The following is a 13,947-nucleotide window of genomic DNA, read 5'->3' on the forward strand; positions in this document are numbered from 1 at the left end:
GCTGCCAGTGGGGCTGGGCTCAGGTGGACAGGTGAGCTCAGGGAGTCGCCGCCCACCTCAGTGGTTCCTTTGCTGCCAGGCCTTGGGTGGGGGCAGAAGGGAGGCTGCCCAGGACAACCCACCCAGAGCCTCAGGGTCCAGATTGACACCAGAGGACAAGATGGGCTGGGGCCAGACTCTGGAACAAGATGCTTGAACTCGAATCCTGACTTCACTGCCTGTGTGGCTCCAGACAAGTCATTCCCCTCCCTGTGCCTAAGGTGCCTTATGTGGGATGTGGGATAAGGGGGAGGATTTATGGAAAGGGCTGAGTCCAGTTTGGCACAACAGATGTATCTGATGTTAACAAAGGCACTTAACATTGTCTTTCAAGGAGATGTAACCGAGAATCAACTGGAGGTTGCTTAGGGCGGCGAAAACAGCAATCCCCAAGTTGGTTCTGTTTTGTTTCTTACTGTGATTGTTAAATTGATTTTTAATGATTTGGATTCTGAATTTGTCTACGTATCTAATTTGCTTAGAAAGATTCATTCCACTGTCCACTGCATGAATCAGTGTGGCCTTGGTGATCACATCCCAAAAGAATATTGCATAACCTTTGTTTAAGTGAAATGGAAGAGACCAAAGGATGGTCTCAAGGAAGAAATACTGTCTCTGGTTGCAGTTTTTACTGCATGCCCAGGTTCTGGGAAATGGGAGACCTGTACCCTGGACCCCGCTGAGGAGGTCGTGGCCCACCGTGGGAGTGTCCGTGGGAGTGTCCGTGGAAGTCGGGGGAGTGGGCCTCAGGGGACACAGGGGTTCTCTTACCTTTCTTCTGGCTGCTTCCCATGCAGGTGAGGGTGAGGTCTGAGCCGAAGTCCCCCGTGAAGACGATAGAGGACTTCCTCCGGAGGTTCACGCCCAGCCGCCTGACCTCAGGCTGCAGCAGCATCGGGAGCCTGGCCACCAGCAAGTCCAACCACAAATCAGGGCCCAGCCTCCTGTCCAGCTTGTCCAGCGACAGCATGATTCTCAGGCCAGAGGAGAGGCTCAGCCAGCCATCCCCTGCCATCACCAGCAATGGCCACAGCAGCCAGGCGGATGGCTGGGCCCCGGAACGTGCCCATGAGCAGGAGCCAGAGCGGGTGCTGTGGTACGAGGCTGAGAGCCCCGACGAGGCGGCGCTGGTGTACGCAGCCAGGGCATATAACTGCACGCTCGTGGACAGGCAGCATGACCAGGTGTCAGTGGAGCTGCCCCACCTAGGCAGACTCACCTTCGAGCTCCTGCACACACTGGGCTTTGACTCCATCCGCAAGAGGATGTCAGTGGTGATCCGGCACCCGCTCACTGACGAGATCAACGTCTACACCAAGGGCGCCGACTCGGTGGTCATGGACCTCCTGCTGCCCTGCTCCTCAGGTAGCTCCCTCCCCGTGGGCAAAGTGACTCTCTCTGGTCCTCTTTCTAAAGTGGTGCCCATCAGAGAATTATATGGTTTCCCTGGGTCACTATGTCCTTGTTGGAAGCATTTGGACTAGAAATGCCCTCGGGGGGCTTCCACACCTGGGCAGTGCCCTGCCCCCCCAAGAACAATGGGGTTGAAGATTACTTGGGGAGCGCCAAGTTTTTAAACTGATCAAGGAATGTTGAGAACATTTAGACTAGAAGTTCTGGAAGGTTCCTTCCTGCCCTGTGGACCTGGGGCAACTGCCAAGTCCAGGCCATAATTTTTGGCTGCTTTGTGGAGCTGCGTCAGGCCACCATAGGGGCTGCTGGCCTCTTGCCCACTGCCCTCTGTTCTGACTTGGGGCCAAGCAGCTCCAGGTTGGTCTCTTTCATGTAGTAGATTTCCGTGTAACTTTGGGGTTGAAAAAGAAGATTGAAGACCACTGGTATGGAGGACTGGGGAGGGTAAGGGCCAGGTCCCCCTGGTACAGCAAACCCAGCTCCCCTCCCTCAGTACTCAATGGACTGAGGTGGGGGTCCTACCGCAGCTGGCGGGGGCCAACCCAGGACTACGCTGCAGACCCCACAGCCCTCCCATTTGCCACATCCTGGAAGCAGCTCTGGGGCCCACCTGCTGTGAAATGCTCTGTGCTGGATAAGCCCTTCTGGAGTTCTAGGATGGAGCTGGGGGATACCTTACCTTCCACGGGTCCTCGCTGTAACCTTCGTGCCCCAGGACAGGACTCTGGGCACCACAGTGTATGCAGAGCTGGAGTCTTTCCACCTTTCTGCCCCCTCCATCAGAATGTGGGCTGGTTCCAGCATTCACAAACCCCAGTCCTACAAACCCTGGCATTGGCTTTTCCCAGTGACTGTCCAGCCCTCGGTGCAGCAGGGATCTGTAAGGGAGAAGCCTCAAGAATGAGGAGCAGGGTCTCGCCCGAAGAGGGGCAGAGTGTGTCTGTCTGGAGGAGGGCACACCACAGGCAGCTGCTTCTGCCCGTCAGGGCCAGGTGGTCTCTGTCTCCAGGACCTGTGTGCATCCCGGCGTGACTGGCCTGCCTCTGTCGGCACAGTAAGCTGTGTTTGGAGGGATGTGGCAACCTCAGCATCAGACCCCCGCACAGCTGCTGTTTCTGCCCAGCGCCCCATTCAGTGCTCCCATCCCCGGGACCACCCTAGTGCTTTATTATCATTATTTTCATTTCAAAGCCCCTGACATAGGCATGTCTTTGGCTCAAAGAACAATCAGGATCTGGGAAAAGGTTATCCACAGCTTCCAAGAGTGTTATCACAATACCAGGAGAAATGATAGTCAAAATTTTGAGCATTGTCTTTTCAGGAAATTTAAATACCTAAAGCAAAGTACCGGTCTAGGGGTACTCTTCTTTGTATTCATTATTGCCCCTTAAGGAGCCTTTTCAGACATTTTTTCCCTGCTTGTCCACCATGATGTTTTAATACCACAGATATGCTGGGTATGTTTGTGTACTCTGTGTGTGTGTGCTTTTGACCTAAAAGAGTACAATTTACCAGCCCCCAAGAGCCACTTGCCACTGCCTTGAAGGTTCTGTGACCCGCATGGAGAATACACAGTGTAGGAAATAGAAGAGTGTTTCTTGCCAGATCCGGTTTGTCAGGGGTGGTTGTGGAACGGTAGACAGGCCTTTCCCAGGCCAGGGGCCTCACAGACGGTCAGTAGGGTGGCCGGATTTAGCAAACAAAATACAGATGCTCCTCAACTTAACGATGGGGTTATGTCCCAATACACCCCTCATAAGCTGAAAATACTGTGAGAGAAAAATGCATTTAGCACACCTAACCTACCAAACATCCTGGCTTAGCCAGGCCGCTTTAAACATGCTCAGCACACCTTCATCAGCCTGCATTTGGGCAAAATCATCTAACATGAAGCCTGTTTGATAGTGAAGGGTTGGCTTTCTCATGTAGTTTATTGAATGCTGTACTGAAAGTGAAAAACAGGATGGTTATATAGTACCCAAAGTACAGTTTCTACTGAATGTATATCACTTTAGCATCATCATAAAGTCAAAAAATTCCAAGTTGAACCATCATAAGTCAGGGACTGTCTGCATATAGATTAGCCAGTTAAATTTGAATTTCAGATGAACAACACTTTTTTTAGTAAAATATGTCCTGTGCAATATTTTGGCATCTTTTATTTTATCTGACAACACTACTGGTGAGAGATGTTCTGGGGATAGAAACTGCACTTTCTATTAAGTATGATTTTTCATAAATGGGAAGGACATGCACCTCCATTTAACAGGCTGGACAAAAGCAAGCCAGGTCAGTTTTGATGAGGTTTTGTTGTTACGAGTTTCTCATTTCAACAAAGGATATTTAGAAACAGCCAAAAATACTCATTTTGATGAGGTTCTTTTTTAAAATGACAGATAATTTTTACTTTGAATTTCATGAGAAAACGTGCACTCTTTGCAAGTGACAAAATAGACATGAGGCATATCTGGGAGTGGTGTTCCATGGGGCACTGTGGTTCTTACTCATCCATGTTTCCTCTTGTACTCTGACCTAGATGACACCAGAGGAAGGCACCAAGAAAAGATCCGAAGCAGAACTCAGCATTATCTCCATCTGTACGCAGTGGAAGGGCTCCGCACCTTGTGCATCGCCAAGAGGGTGAGTGGGTGCTGCCCCCACGAGGGCGCACATGCTGGCGGCCACCTGAACTGTGTGTGGCGCCAGGCGCAGCACTCAATGGTGTGTCCACACAGGTTCTGAGCAAGGAGGAGTATGCCCACTGGTTGCAAAACCACTTAGAAGCAGAGTCATCCCTGGACAACCGCGAGGAGCTCCTCTTCCAGTCTGCTGTTCGCCTGGAGACGAATCTGCATCTTTTGGGTAACTATGCTTGGAGCTGCCTGTGGCATGGAGCAGTGTCGAGTTTGCAGAGATGTGCGGAGGGGAGGTGACGTGGCTCTAGTCAGTGGCTGCTCTGCACACCTGGGCTTGGTTAAGGAACCACCTGCTTGAGTGAATGCAGCCCCCAGGCCATTTGGCCCTTGATTGAACTTTCTTCCCGTGGCCCATCTCTGAGGGGCCTTGTGCGGCCCCAACAGACACCCTGAGACTCCAGCAACTTGCCTTTCTTCAACCCTGCTTTTCCACCAGAAGTACAGATAAGGGCAAGCCTTCCAACAATTGTCATTGAAAGGATTTTCTCTCCCTGGGTAACAAGGAGAAACTGTTGGGCCCCAGAAACTGCTGCATTTTGCATGTTATAAATGTTTCACAGATTCAATGTGGAGGAAGAGAAACGGGGCTTGTTTTTACTAAAACATGCCCATATTTCTTGCCGTGTTCATATTAGTATTTAATAAATACTAATCAGTATTAGTAATAATATTAAGGTATTTATTACTTTAATACTTATCTTAATATCATTATTTACGTACTTAATTAATTTCATGCTTGTTAAAGTGTTGATTAGATCAGCTGAGTCTGGTACGTGCTCCATGTGCCCTCACAAGGAGCTGGTTTGGGGGGTGCTGTGGGGCAGATCGTACGCCTCCTGCACAGAGCCGCAGGAAATTCTTCTTCACAAAGAAAGGCTGACATTCACTTGGCCTCATGGCCTGGGCAGAAGAATTAGGATGTCTACATATCTATACTCATACATACATATATAATATATGAGTGTACTTCAAAGGTTCATGGAAAAATGAAATTAAAAAGATAGTATGAATCTTTCCATAAGCTTTTTGAAGAACCCTCATGCAGTTAATCAATATTTCATAGCATAATATACACCAGATAGATCATATACCCGCCCACACTTCATATAATATTCTGTTTTGCCTGCGGTATTTTACAGGAGCCCCGGGTGAGCAGTGAGCAGTATCCCTAGGTGTGGATTAAATGGAACAGCTCAAAAGCAGCCGTGCCTGTTTTAGACTACTAGGATTTGATTTACTGGACTAGGACCGTTCTCATCCAGATTGAGCTTCTCTGAAAGGCAGTGCTATGGGACAGGCGGTATTCTGCTGTTCTCCTAGACACACCTCCCCAGACTCTCTGGCATGTAGGCTGAGTGTGCTGATCATGGTATGGCTGTGGGGTCCGGCGCACCATAGCTGGCACGGTGATGCATCCCATGCTGCAGCTTCCCCACCTGTCACAGCCTGGCTGGCCGCTTCTCTAGAGACTCTGGTGGTCAGGTATCGGTCACCTCCCTTGGCTTGCATGCTGTGTTTTTAACAGCCCTGGTACACCCTAGGCTCGTACCGAACCTGAGATCAACTCACCTTCTAGGTCTTTTTCACAGGAATTTCTTCCTCACTTAGATTCTGTCATTTTTACTTGGGCAACTGTGTAAACATCTAAAAAAGGGTCTTATACTTATCCGCATTCCAGTTTTTTCTGTTGGGGTCAGGTCAGTGTCCTGGCTATCAAGTTTTGCAGAATTCTGATTCAGCCACGTTCCACCATCCTCATGAGGCCGACTGCCTTCCTCCAGGCTAGGAGCCATGGGATCGCCCACAGTGGACGCCAGCTGTATACTGCAGCCTGCTCATGCCCACTGCCCAGAGCCTGTTAATAAATTTTCAAGAATCTTGCAATAGCCTTTTGCTATTTTGCATAAATTTTCAGGAATTTCTCATAGTCTTTTGATGCTATGTTGGTACATTGAAATCAGCCAAGGTGGAAGTATTTACACCACAGAAATGGGCAAATGCAGGCAATCAGCCAGTTGTTAGCCACTTACCGTCTCCTACCACCTGGTACATGTGTGTTCCACATGCTGGTGCTGAGCTAGGGAAGGTAAGAGCTGCCCACATCCATGTTCACCACAGCGTGATCATGGGCAGGGAATTTGGGGCACTGTGTTTCAACTCCTTAGCTTCGTTTTTTAGAAAAGTGAAGTAAGCCATTTATATTTTTAATATTCCCAAGCTAAATACTGCTTTCTAAATCTTTTCACTTAGGTGCTTATATCAGATAGCATCAGAGAGCCACACATAGTACCTCAGCAGAAAGCATCATCACACTGTGTCCTTGAAATTTTCTTTTCCATAACGTTCTGGCTAAGGACAACATTCTGCTCACTTTCCCCAGAGTCCTTGTTAGTTTCTCTAAAGGCTACGTGAAACTCCTCAGTTGGTGAAATCCTTTCCCCTCCCATTAAAAGCTGCCTGATGCCAAGCACAGCGATGTACCATGGCACCAGCTTGGCTCTGAACTCTACCAGCTGCTATGTTATGGTATTCTGTAATGACAGGTCCTCCCAAGGGTCAGGTCATAAACAAGGTGGCATTTGCTCAAAGCCACTTAAATCATATTACAGACAAGCTACCTTGGAAAGCTGAAGAAGGACACTATGATTCAGAACATCTAAAAGGGCTGCTACCTTGAATTTACTCCTTTTCCACAGCCATATTTCGTGCTGAGGCAGGTGTACTTTCTTTCCATAGCCCTGTTTCTAAACTCAGTACTATTCTGTGCTTGATTCAGACCCACGCATCACACAGGTGAGGGTCAGTGGAATGACCCAGTGGGGGGCCGGGTACTTTGTCCAATTTGCTCTGAACTAAATTAGCCATATTTTCAAGGTGTTAGGATTTTTCTGAAAAGGGGCAGACTCCCTCCAGACTGGAGCTTGCCTGCGAGGCCTTCCCTGCTTTCTTTCCTGGTAGACGTTTTACTGAGGGACCCTGGCTGAGCGGTTGGGATAGAAAGGTGGGAAACACAGGCCCTTTCTGCAGGAAGCCACCATCTAGTGCAGGGCAGGCTGCTCTTGAGTTATATGCCAAGCACTGCAGTGGAAGATTACCCATCAAGGTTAACTATTACTGTGATTATTCTACAATCATTATTATTGTCATTAAGTATGACCAAGCTATTGAGAGCACATGGAGGCAGAGGAGATCATCTCTCCCTCCTTCCCAGATGTCAAGGAATGTGTCATAGCAGAAGTGACACTTTGGATGGGCCAGAGACCCAGGCCGTACTCACTCTCTCCCCCTGCCAGAGCCAAGCCAGGGTGCTGGGCGGGGCGGGGGTGGGGCATCAAGACCATATGCCCTCCTGGCGCCTGGAGGGTCAGGGGTGTGCACACAGGGAGCATGGAGCACAACGTGGCCTCGTTCCTGAGCAGGTCTTCAGCCCACAGCCTGCCTGGTCTCCTTCCCGTGAGCACTCTGCAGTCTTAAGGTTCAGAGCAGAGTACAGCTCAGGCAAAACATCCCCTCCTCCTTTCTGGACCCTTCCAAGTTCCCACTTAGCCTTCCAGTACATTCCCCAAGTGGGAGTTAGGCCCAGGTCTAACTCACTGGAACAGAGAAGACCAGCCGCTTGTCCCTGACAGGGCGTCTGGGGGGTTGCTGCTGTTCTGCTTCCTGAGCTCAGAGCTGGTTACACTGGCATGTGATTTGTGAAAGTGCACCCCAGGTGTGTTTAAGAGAGGTGCACTTTCATGTCTGTTATGCCTTGATCTTGTCTCCCTTCCCCGTGACTGTCATCTGATCTGTCCTAGAAGGAGGAAGGGCAAGGGGGTCTTAGTCCGTTCAGGCTGCTATAACAAAATGCCATAGGCTGGGAACCTTAAACAACAGACATGTACTTCTCACAGTTCTGGAGGCTGGAAGTCCAAGATCAAGGCACTGGCAGATCCGATGCCTGGTGAGGGCTCCCCTCCTGGTTTGCAGACAGCTGTGTCCTCATGTGGTGGAGAGACAGAGATCATCTTTTTGTAAGGACACTAATTCCATCATGGAGGCCCCACCCTCATGACCTCATCTGAACCTAATCACCTCCCAAAGGCTGCACATCCTAACGCAGTCACGCACTGCATGATAATGTTTCAGTCAACAACAGACAACATGTACAGTGGTGGTCTCATAAGATCATAATAGAGCTGAAAAATTCCTATTGCTTAGTGACATCATAACTGTAGCATGACACATTACTCAGGTAGGAGTAATAGGCTGTACTGTGCAGCCTTTGTGTGTACAGGCTGTACCATCTAGGTTTGTGTAAGTACACTCCATGATGTTCCGAGAACTACAAAGTCGCCTAATGCTGCATTTCTCAGAATGTATCCCCGTCATTCAGCAACACATGACTGTACTGTCACATTGGGGGTTAGGGATTCAACCGATGAATCTGGGGTATATGGGGGACTCAAACATTCAGTCCATAGCACTGTCCCAGAACAGGGAACAGCATGGCATAAAGGAGTAGTCAGGCTCAAGCTCAGGGGACCGAGGGCCACCGCTCACTTCTAGAGCAGGGAGGGCAGAAGCCTCTTGAATTCTTTATGTTTGTAGAAAAGGCATATTCAGGATAATGCTGCTTTTAAGAAATAACAGGTATATCCATGTAGTCCGTTTCTATACTAAATGGTAAGCATTGTTGAGAGTAAACATTTTGAATTTCATTCACTAGAAGCTTTATGTGGGATGGTATCTTGGTCTTTCTTCTGCTGCTATAACAGAATACCAGTGACTCGGTACTTTGTAAACAACAGTTTATTTGGCTCGTGGTTCTGAAGGTTGGGAGTCCAAGGTGAAGGGTCTGCATCTGGTGAGGGTCTTCTTGCCATGTCAAACCATGGGAGCTGAATGTCATCCTTTTATCAGGAGTTTAGTCCGACAATAACGATCCCACTCCTGTGACAAGGACAGTAATCCGTTCATGAGGGCAGACCCTCATGACCTAATTACCTCTTAAAGGCCCTACCTCCCAATATCGCTTTTTACATTGGCAATTAAATTTCAACATGAATTTTAGGGGGGACATTCAAACCATAGCAGAAGAGCAGTTTTCAAGACTTTTTTTCTCCCTCAAAATATGGTCGTTACCACCACCTTCCCTTGGGCTTTGTTTTCAAGATATCTGTAAAGTTACAAGTTAGCTACGTGTTAGAAAGAATTCAAGGTGCTTTGTTGTTAAGTACACATAATTACATTCAGTAGTGACTCACAGTTATTCCTGCACAGTCTCAACTGGGTCACATCAAAAGAGCTACCAAGTGTCCAACACTGTCCTGATGGTGAGTCATCAGAGCCTGCTTCCACAAGGGACTTCCTGCCACCAAGTGGCAGGCACCTCGCAGCTGAGCCCTGAGCAGGTCCCAGTCTATAGGGGCTGTGCCAGCGCCCGTTTTGGGGGGTATTTGGTGTGTGACATTTGTATCCCATCAGGAGGACGGGGCTCACTCACACTGTTGTACGTTTAACCAGGTGCCACTGGGATTGAAGACCGCCTGCAGGACGGAGTCCCCGAAACCATTTCTAAATTGCGTCAGGCAGGCCTGCAGATTTGGGTTCTCACTGGTGACAAACAAGAAACAGCCATTAACATTGCGTATGCCTGCAAACTGCTGGACCACAACGAGGAAGTCATCACGCTGAATGCCGAGTCCCAGGCATGTGGATTTTGGGGAGGCTCTGCTTTTCCTGGGGTGGCGTCACATCCGAACTGAGCCCTACGGCAGGACCCCAGGCTCTTCCTTTGCTGGCAGCTGCTGTGAGAAGGATGTTTTCCCTCTGCATCTGTGTTTGCACGTATTTGTGTTTCTGGGGCTTAGGACGTGCTTGTCATTGCCTTGAAATATGTGGAATTTGCTGGAATTTCTTAGTCTCAAAGGAATGCACTCTGGGTATTATTAATGCAAAGTTCAACCTGCTTTTTCTTTGAGTTATTGCAGCAATCCATGACCCACCTCCTGGCCTCCAAGGCCTCCCACTGTTGGGCATCCATCTTTAAATGTGGCATAAGCTGCTTTCTAAAGCCCTCTTGGCTGCAGCACACACAGACACCTTCGCTCCATCTCCAGCCAATTACTCACATCTGTACTTTGCCCAGGGTTTCTTGTTTAAGTGACAGCCTCAAAAAAGTTTGGAGATTTCATACTTAAGGGTTGACCACCTGACCTGGTCCTTGTTTTTATTTGTATTTTTTAAATTAGCATACACTAAAATTGTCTTTTTTGTTACACAGCGATGTGATTTAAACACGTGCATAGATTCATGTAACCACCACGGTAGCCAAGATGCTGGAGAGTTCCAAGACCCCCAGAAACACCCTCGGGCTCCCTTTTGTAGTCGTAACTTCCCTCCTTTCCTAACTTCTGGAAGCCACTGATCTGTTCTCCCTAACTATAGTTTTGTCTTTTCCAGAATGTCAAATGAGCAGAATAACAGCCTGTGTAACCTTCAGAGCCTGGCTTCTTTCACTCAGCCTAATGCCTTTGAATTTCATCTGAGTCATTGCGTGTGTCAGTAGTCTATTCCTCCGTAATGCTAAGTAATTCTCCACTGTATGGATTATTTCAGTTGTTTCTGGGTTTTGACCATTATGAATAGAGCTATTATAAACATTAGCGGGCAGGTTTTTGTGTGGACATCAGTTTCCATTTCTGTAGGGCAAATGCCTAAGACTGAGGTCGCTGGGTCTTGCAGTGAGTGTGTATAAGGCTATGCTCAGCTTCCAGGGTGCTCTGGAGACCTCTGAGACTCCTTGGTATCCTTGTCAGCACGTGGTACTGTCAGTGTTTCTTTTGCCAGACATTCTAATGGTGTACAGTGGTATCTCTTTTGGTTTTAATCTGCATTTCACTGGTGGCTGATGAAGTCAAACATCTTTTCATGTGCTTATTCACCATTTATCCTCTATGGTGAATCGTCTATTCAAGTGTTTTTACACTTTTTAAATTGAGCTGTTTGTTTATTAATGTTTGATTTTGAGAGTTCTTTATATATTCTGTAAGAAGGTACTTCAAAAATTCACGGAAAATAGAATTGAAAGATAATGTGAATCTTTCCAGGAACTTTTTGAAGTATCCTTATATATAAGTCCTCTGTCATATATGTGATTTGCAAATATTTTGTCTCAATTTTATCTTTTTGTTCTCTTCATAGTGTCTTTCACAAAACAAATGCTTTTAATCTGGATGAATTTTGATTTATCCTTTTTTTCTTTTATGGATCATGTTTTAGGGGTCATGTCAAAGATGTGCGTAACCATGAAGATGTTTCCCTCTAAAAGTTTTATAGTTTAACATCTTATCTTTAGACACAATTCATTTTGTCTAAAATATTATATAAGATATGAGGTTTAGGTCAAACTTCATTTTCTGTTTGCAGCTCTGCAGTTAATCCAGCACCATTTGTAGAAAGTATCTCTTTTCTATTGAACTGTCTTTAAAACCTTGTCAAAAATCAATTGGATATATTTGTGTGGGTTTATTTCTAGACTTCCTATTCTGTTCCATTGATCTATGCATCTTTCCCTTCACCAATACTATGTTGTATTGATTGATTTTAGGAGTTTCATTAATGTAGCTTTTTATAAGTCTTAAAATTGATAGTGTGGTTTCTCCAACTTCATGTTTCTTATTCAAAATTGTTTTGGCTAGTCTATTTGTTTGTCTTTATAAATGAGTTTTAAATTAATTTTTCTCTAGAAAAATTCCTGCTGGAATTTTGATTTGAATTATGTTAAATTTATAGATAAATTTGGGGAGAATAGATATTTTTATTATGTTCATCTTTCAGTCTGTGAACATGGTATGTGTCTCAATTTTTTTTAGGTCTTTCTTTCATCAGCATTTTATAGTTTTTGGCATAGAAATCATATACATGTTTTATTAAATATATACCCAAATATATCTTTTGGGGGGAGGTACAGAGAGTCTTCAAAAAGTTCATGGAAGGATTTATATTATTTTTTAATTCCATTTTTTTATAAGTTTTTTGAAATATCCTTTTATTGTAAGTGGTATTTTCTAAATTTTATTTTCCAGTTGTCCATAGTGTATGGAAATATAATATATATAATTGATTTTATATGTTAATTTTATATCTTGTAATCTAATGAAATTGCTTATTAGTTCTAGGAATTTATTTTATAGCCCTTGAGATTTTCTATAAGACAATCATGTCATCTGCTAATGAAGAGAGTTTTCCTTCTTGCTTTCCAATCTGTATACACTGTTTGTTTCTTTTTTCTTTCCTTATGGCATTGGCTACAACTTCCAGTATGAGGCTGAATAGGACTGGTGAAAGTGGGCATTGTTGCTTTGTTTCTTATGTTAGGGAGAAAACATGTATGTTACCATTAAGTATAATATTAGCCACATGTGTTTTGTAGATGCTCTTTATCAGGTTGAGGACGTTCCTTATTTAAGAGTTTTTATTATGAATAGATGTTGAATTTTGTCAAATGGTTCTTCATGTGATTTTTATTCTTTAGACTACTAACAAATAGATTACATTTATTTTCCAAGTAATGAACCAGCCTTGTATTCTTAGGATAAACTTGTTTGTCTATATTTGTGAGGATTACTGGTTAGAAGTTTTGTGTACCTGCAAAATCAAATTTAGTTTCAAGATAATGTTGGCCTTGATAAAATGAGTTAGGAAGTATTCCATCCTCTTCTATTTTCTGGAAGATTCTCTGGTATTATTTCTTCTTTAAATGCTTGGTGGAATTGGACAATGAAACCATTTGGGCCTGGAGAGTTCTTTTTCAGAAGATTTTTTAACTATGAATTTAATGTTTTCTTAGTATGGAAGTACAATTCAAGTTATCTGTTTCACTGTGGATGAGCTTTGGTAGTTTGTGGTTTTTGAGAAATTGGTCTATTTAATTTAAGCTTTAGACTTATGTAGAGTTGTTTATAAAATTTTCTTTACTGTCTTTTAATGCCTGTGGGATCTGTAGAATACCGCTTCTTTTATTTCTAATATTGGTAATTTGTGTTTTTTCTTTTCGTCACTTTTGATAACAGTTTACAATAGTATTGACTTTTTCAAAGAACAAGGTTTTATTGATTTTTTTCTCTATTATTTTTATATTTTCAATTTTATTGATATATGCTCTTATCTTTGTTATTTACTCCTTTTTTAATGCTTATTTTGGTTTTATTTTCCTCCTCTAGTTTCTCAAAAATGGAATCTTAGGTTACTAATTTGGGACCATTCTCCTTTTCTAATATAAATAATACATGTTATAAATTTTCCTCTAAGCACTGTTTAATTGCATCTCACAGTTTTGAAGTATTGTATTTTCATCTATGTCCAGTTGAAGATAGTTGTCTAATTTCTTTTTTAAGACTTCTTGTTTGACCTATGAATTATTTAGAAGTGTTTTATTTCCAAGTGTTTGGAGGTTTTCCTGTTGTCTTCCTGTTGGCTTTCCTGTTGTTCTGTTATTGATTTCTAGTTTAATTCCACTATGGTCAGAGAACATGTTCTTTAGTATTTTGCTTCTTTTAAATTTGTTAAAGTTTGTTTGTTTGTTTTCCAATGACCCCAAGGTATGGCCTCTTTTGGTGAATGTTCATGTGCACCTAGAGAAAGGGTATATTATGCTGTTGCTGGCTGTGTGTTTTACAAATGTCAGTTACATCCAGGTGGCAAATGGTATGGCTCAATTTTTGTATATCAGGGTCAGCAAACATAAGATGTTCCAAGTTTCCTTGTGGCATAGTTTCCTTTTTGTCTGAAGAACTTGTTCAGCAGTTCCTTTAGA

The 13,947-nt window shown here is 44.6% G+C and overlaps 1 protein-coding gene across 1 annotated transcript in view; it reads left to right on the forward strand.

The window, feature by feature from the left end:
• ATP10A (ATPase phospholipid transporting 10A (putative)) overlaps positions 1 to 13,947 on the forward strand; it is a 139,497-nt gene that overhangs the window by 109,305 nt on the left and 16,245 nt on the right. The window contains 4 exon segments of the mRNA XM_063089995.1: positions 837 to 1,404; positions 3,989 to 4,092; positions 4,188 to 4,314; positions 9,654 to 9,838. Of these exon segments, the coding sequence (XP_062946065.1) occupies positions 837 to 1,404; positions 3,989 to 4,092; positions 4,188 to 4,314; positions 9,654 to 9,838 (984 nt within the window).

The sequence above is a fragment of the Cynocephalus volans genome, chromosome 3 (genome assembly GCF_027409185.1).
Source record: "Cynocephalus volans isolate mCynVol1 chromosome 3, mCynVol1.pri, whole genome shotgun sequence".
Taxonomy (NCBI): domain Eukaryota; kingdom Metazoa; phylum Chordata; class Mammalia; order Dermoptera; family Cynocephalidae; genus Cynocephalus; species Cynocephalus volans.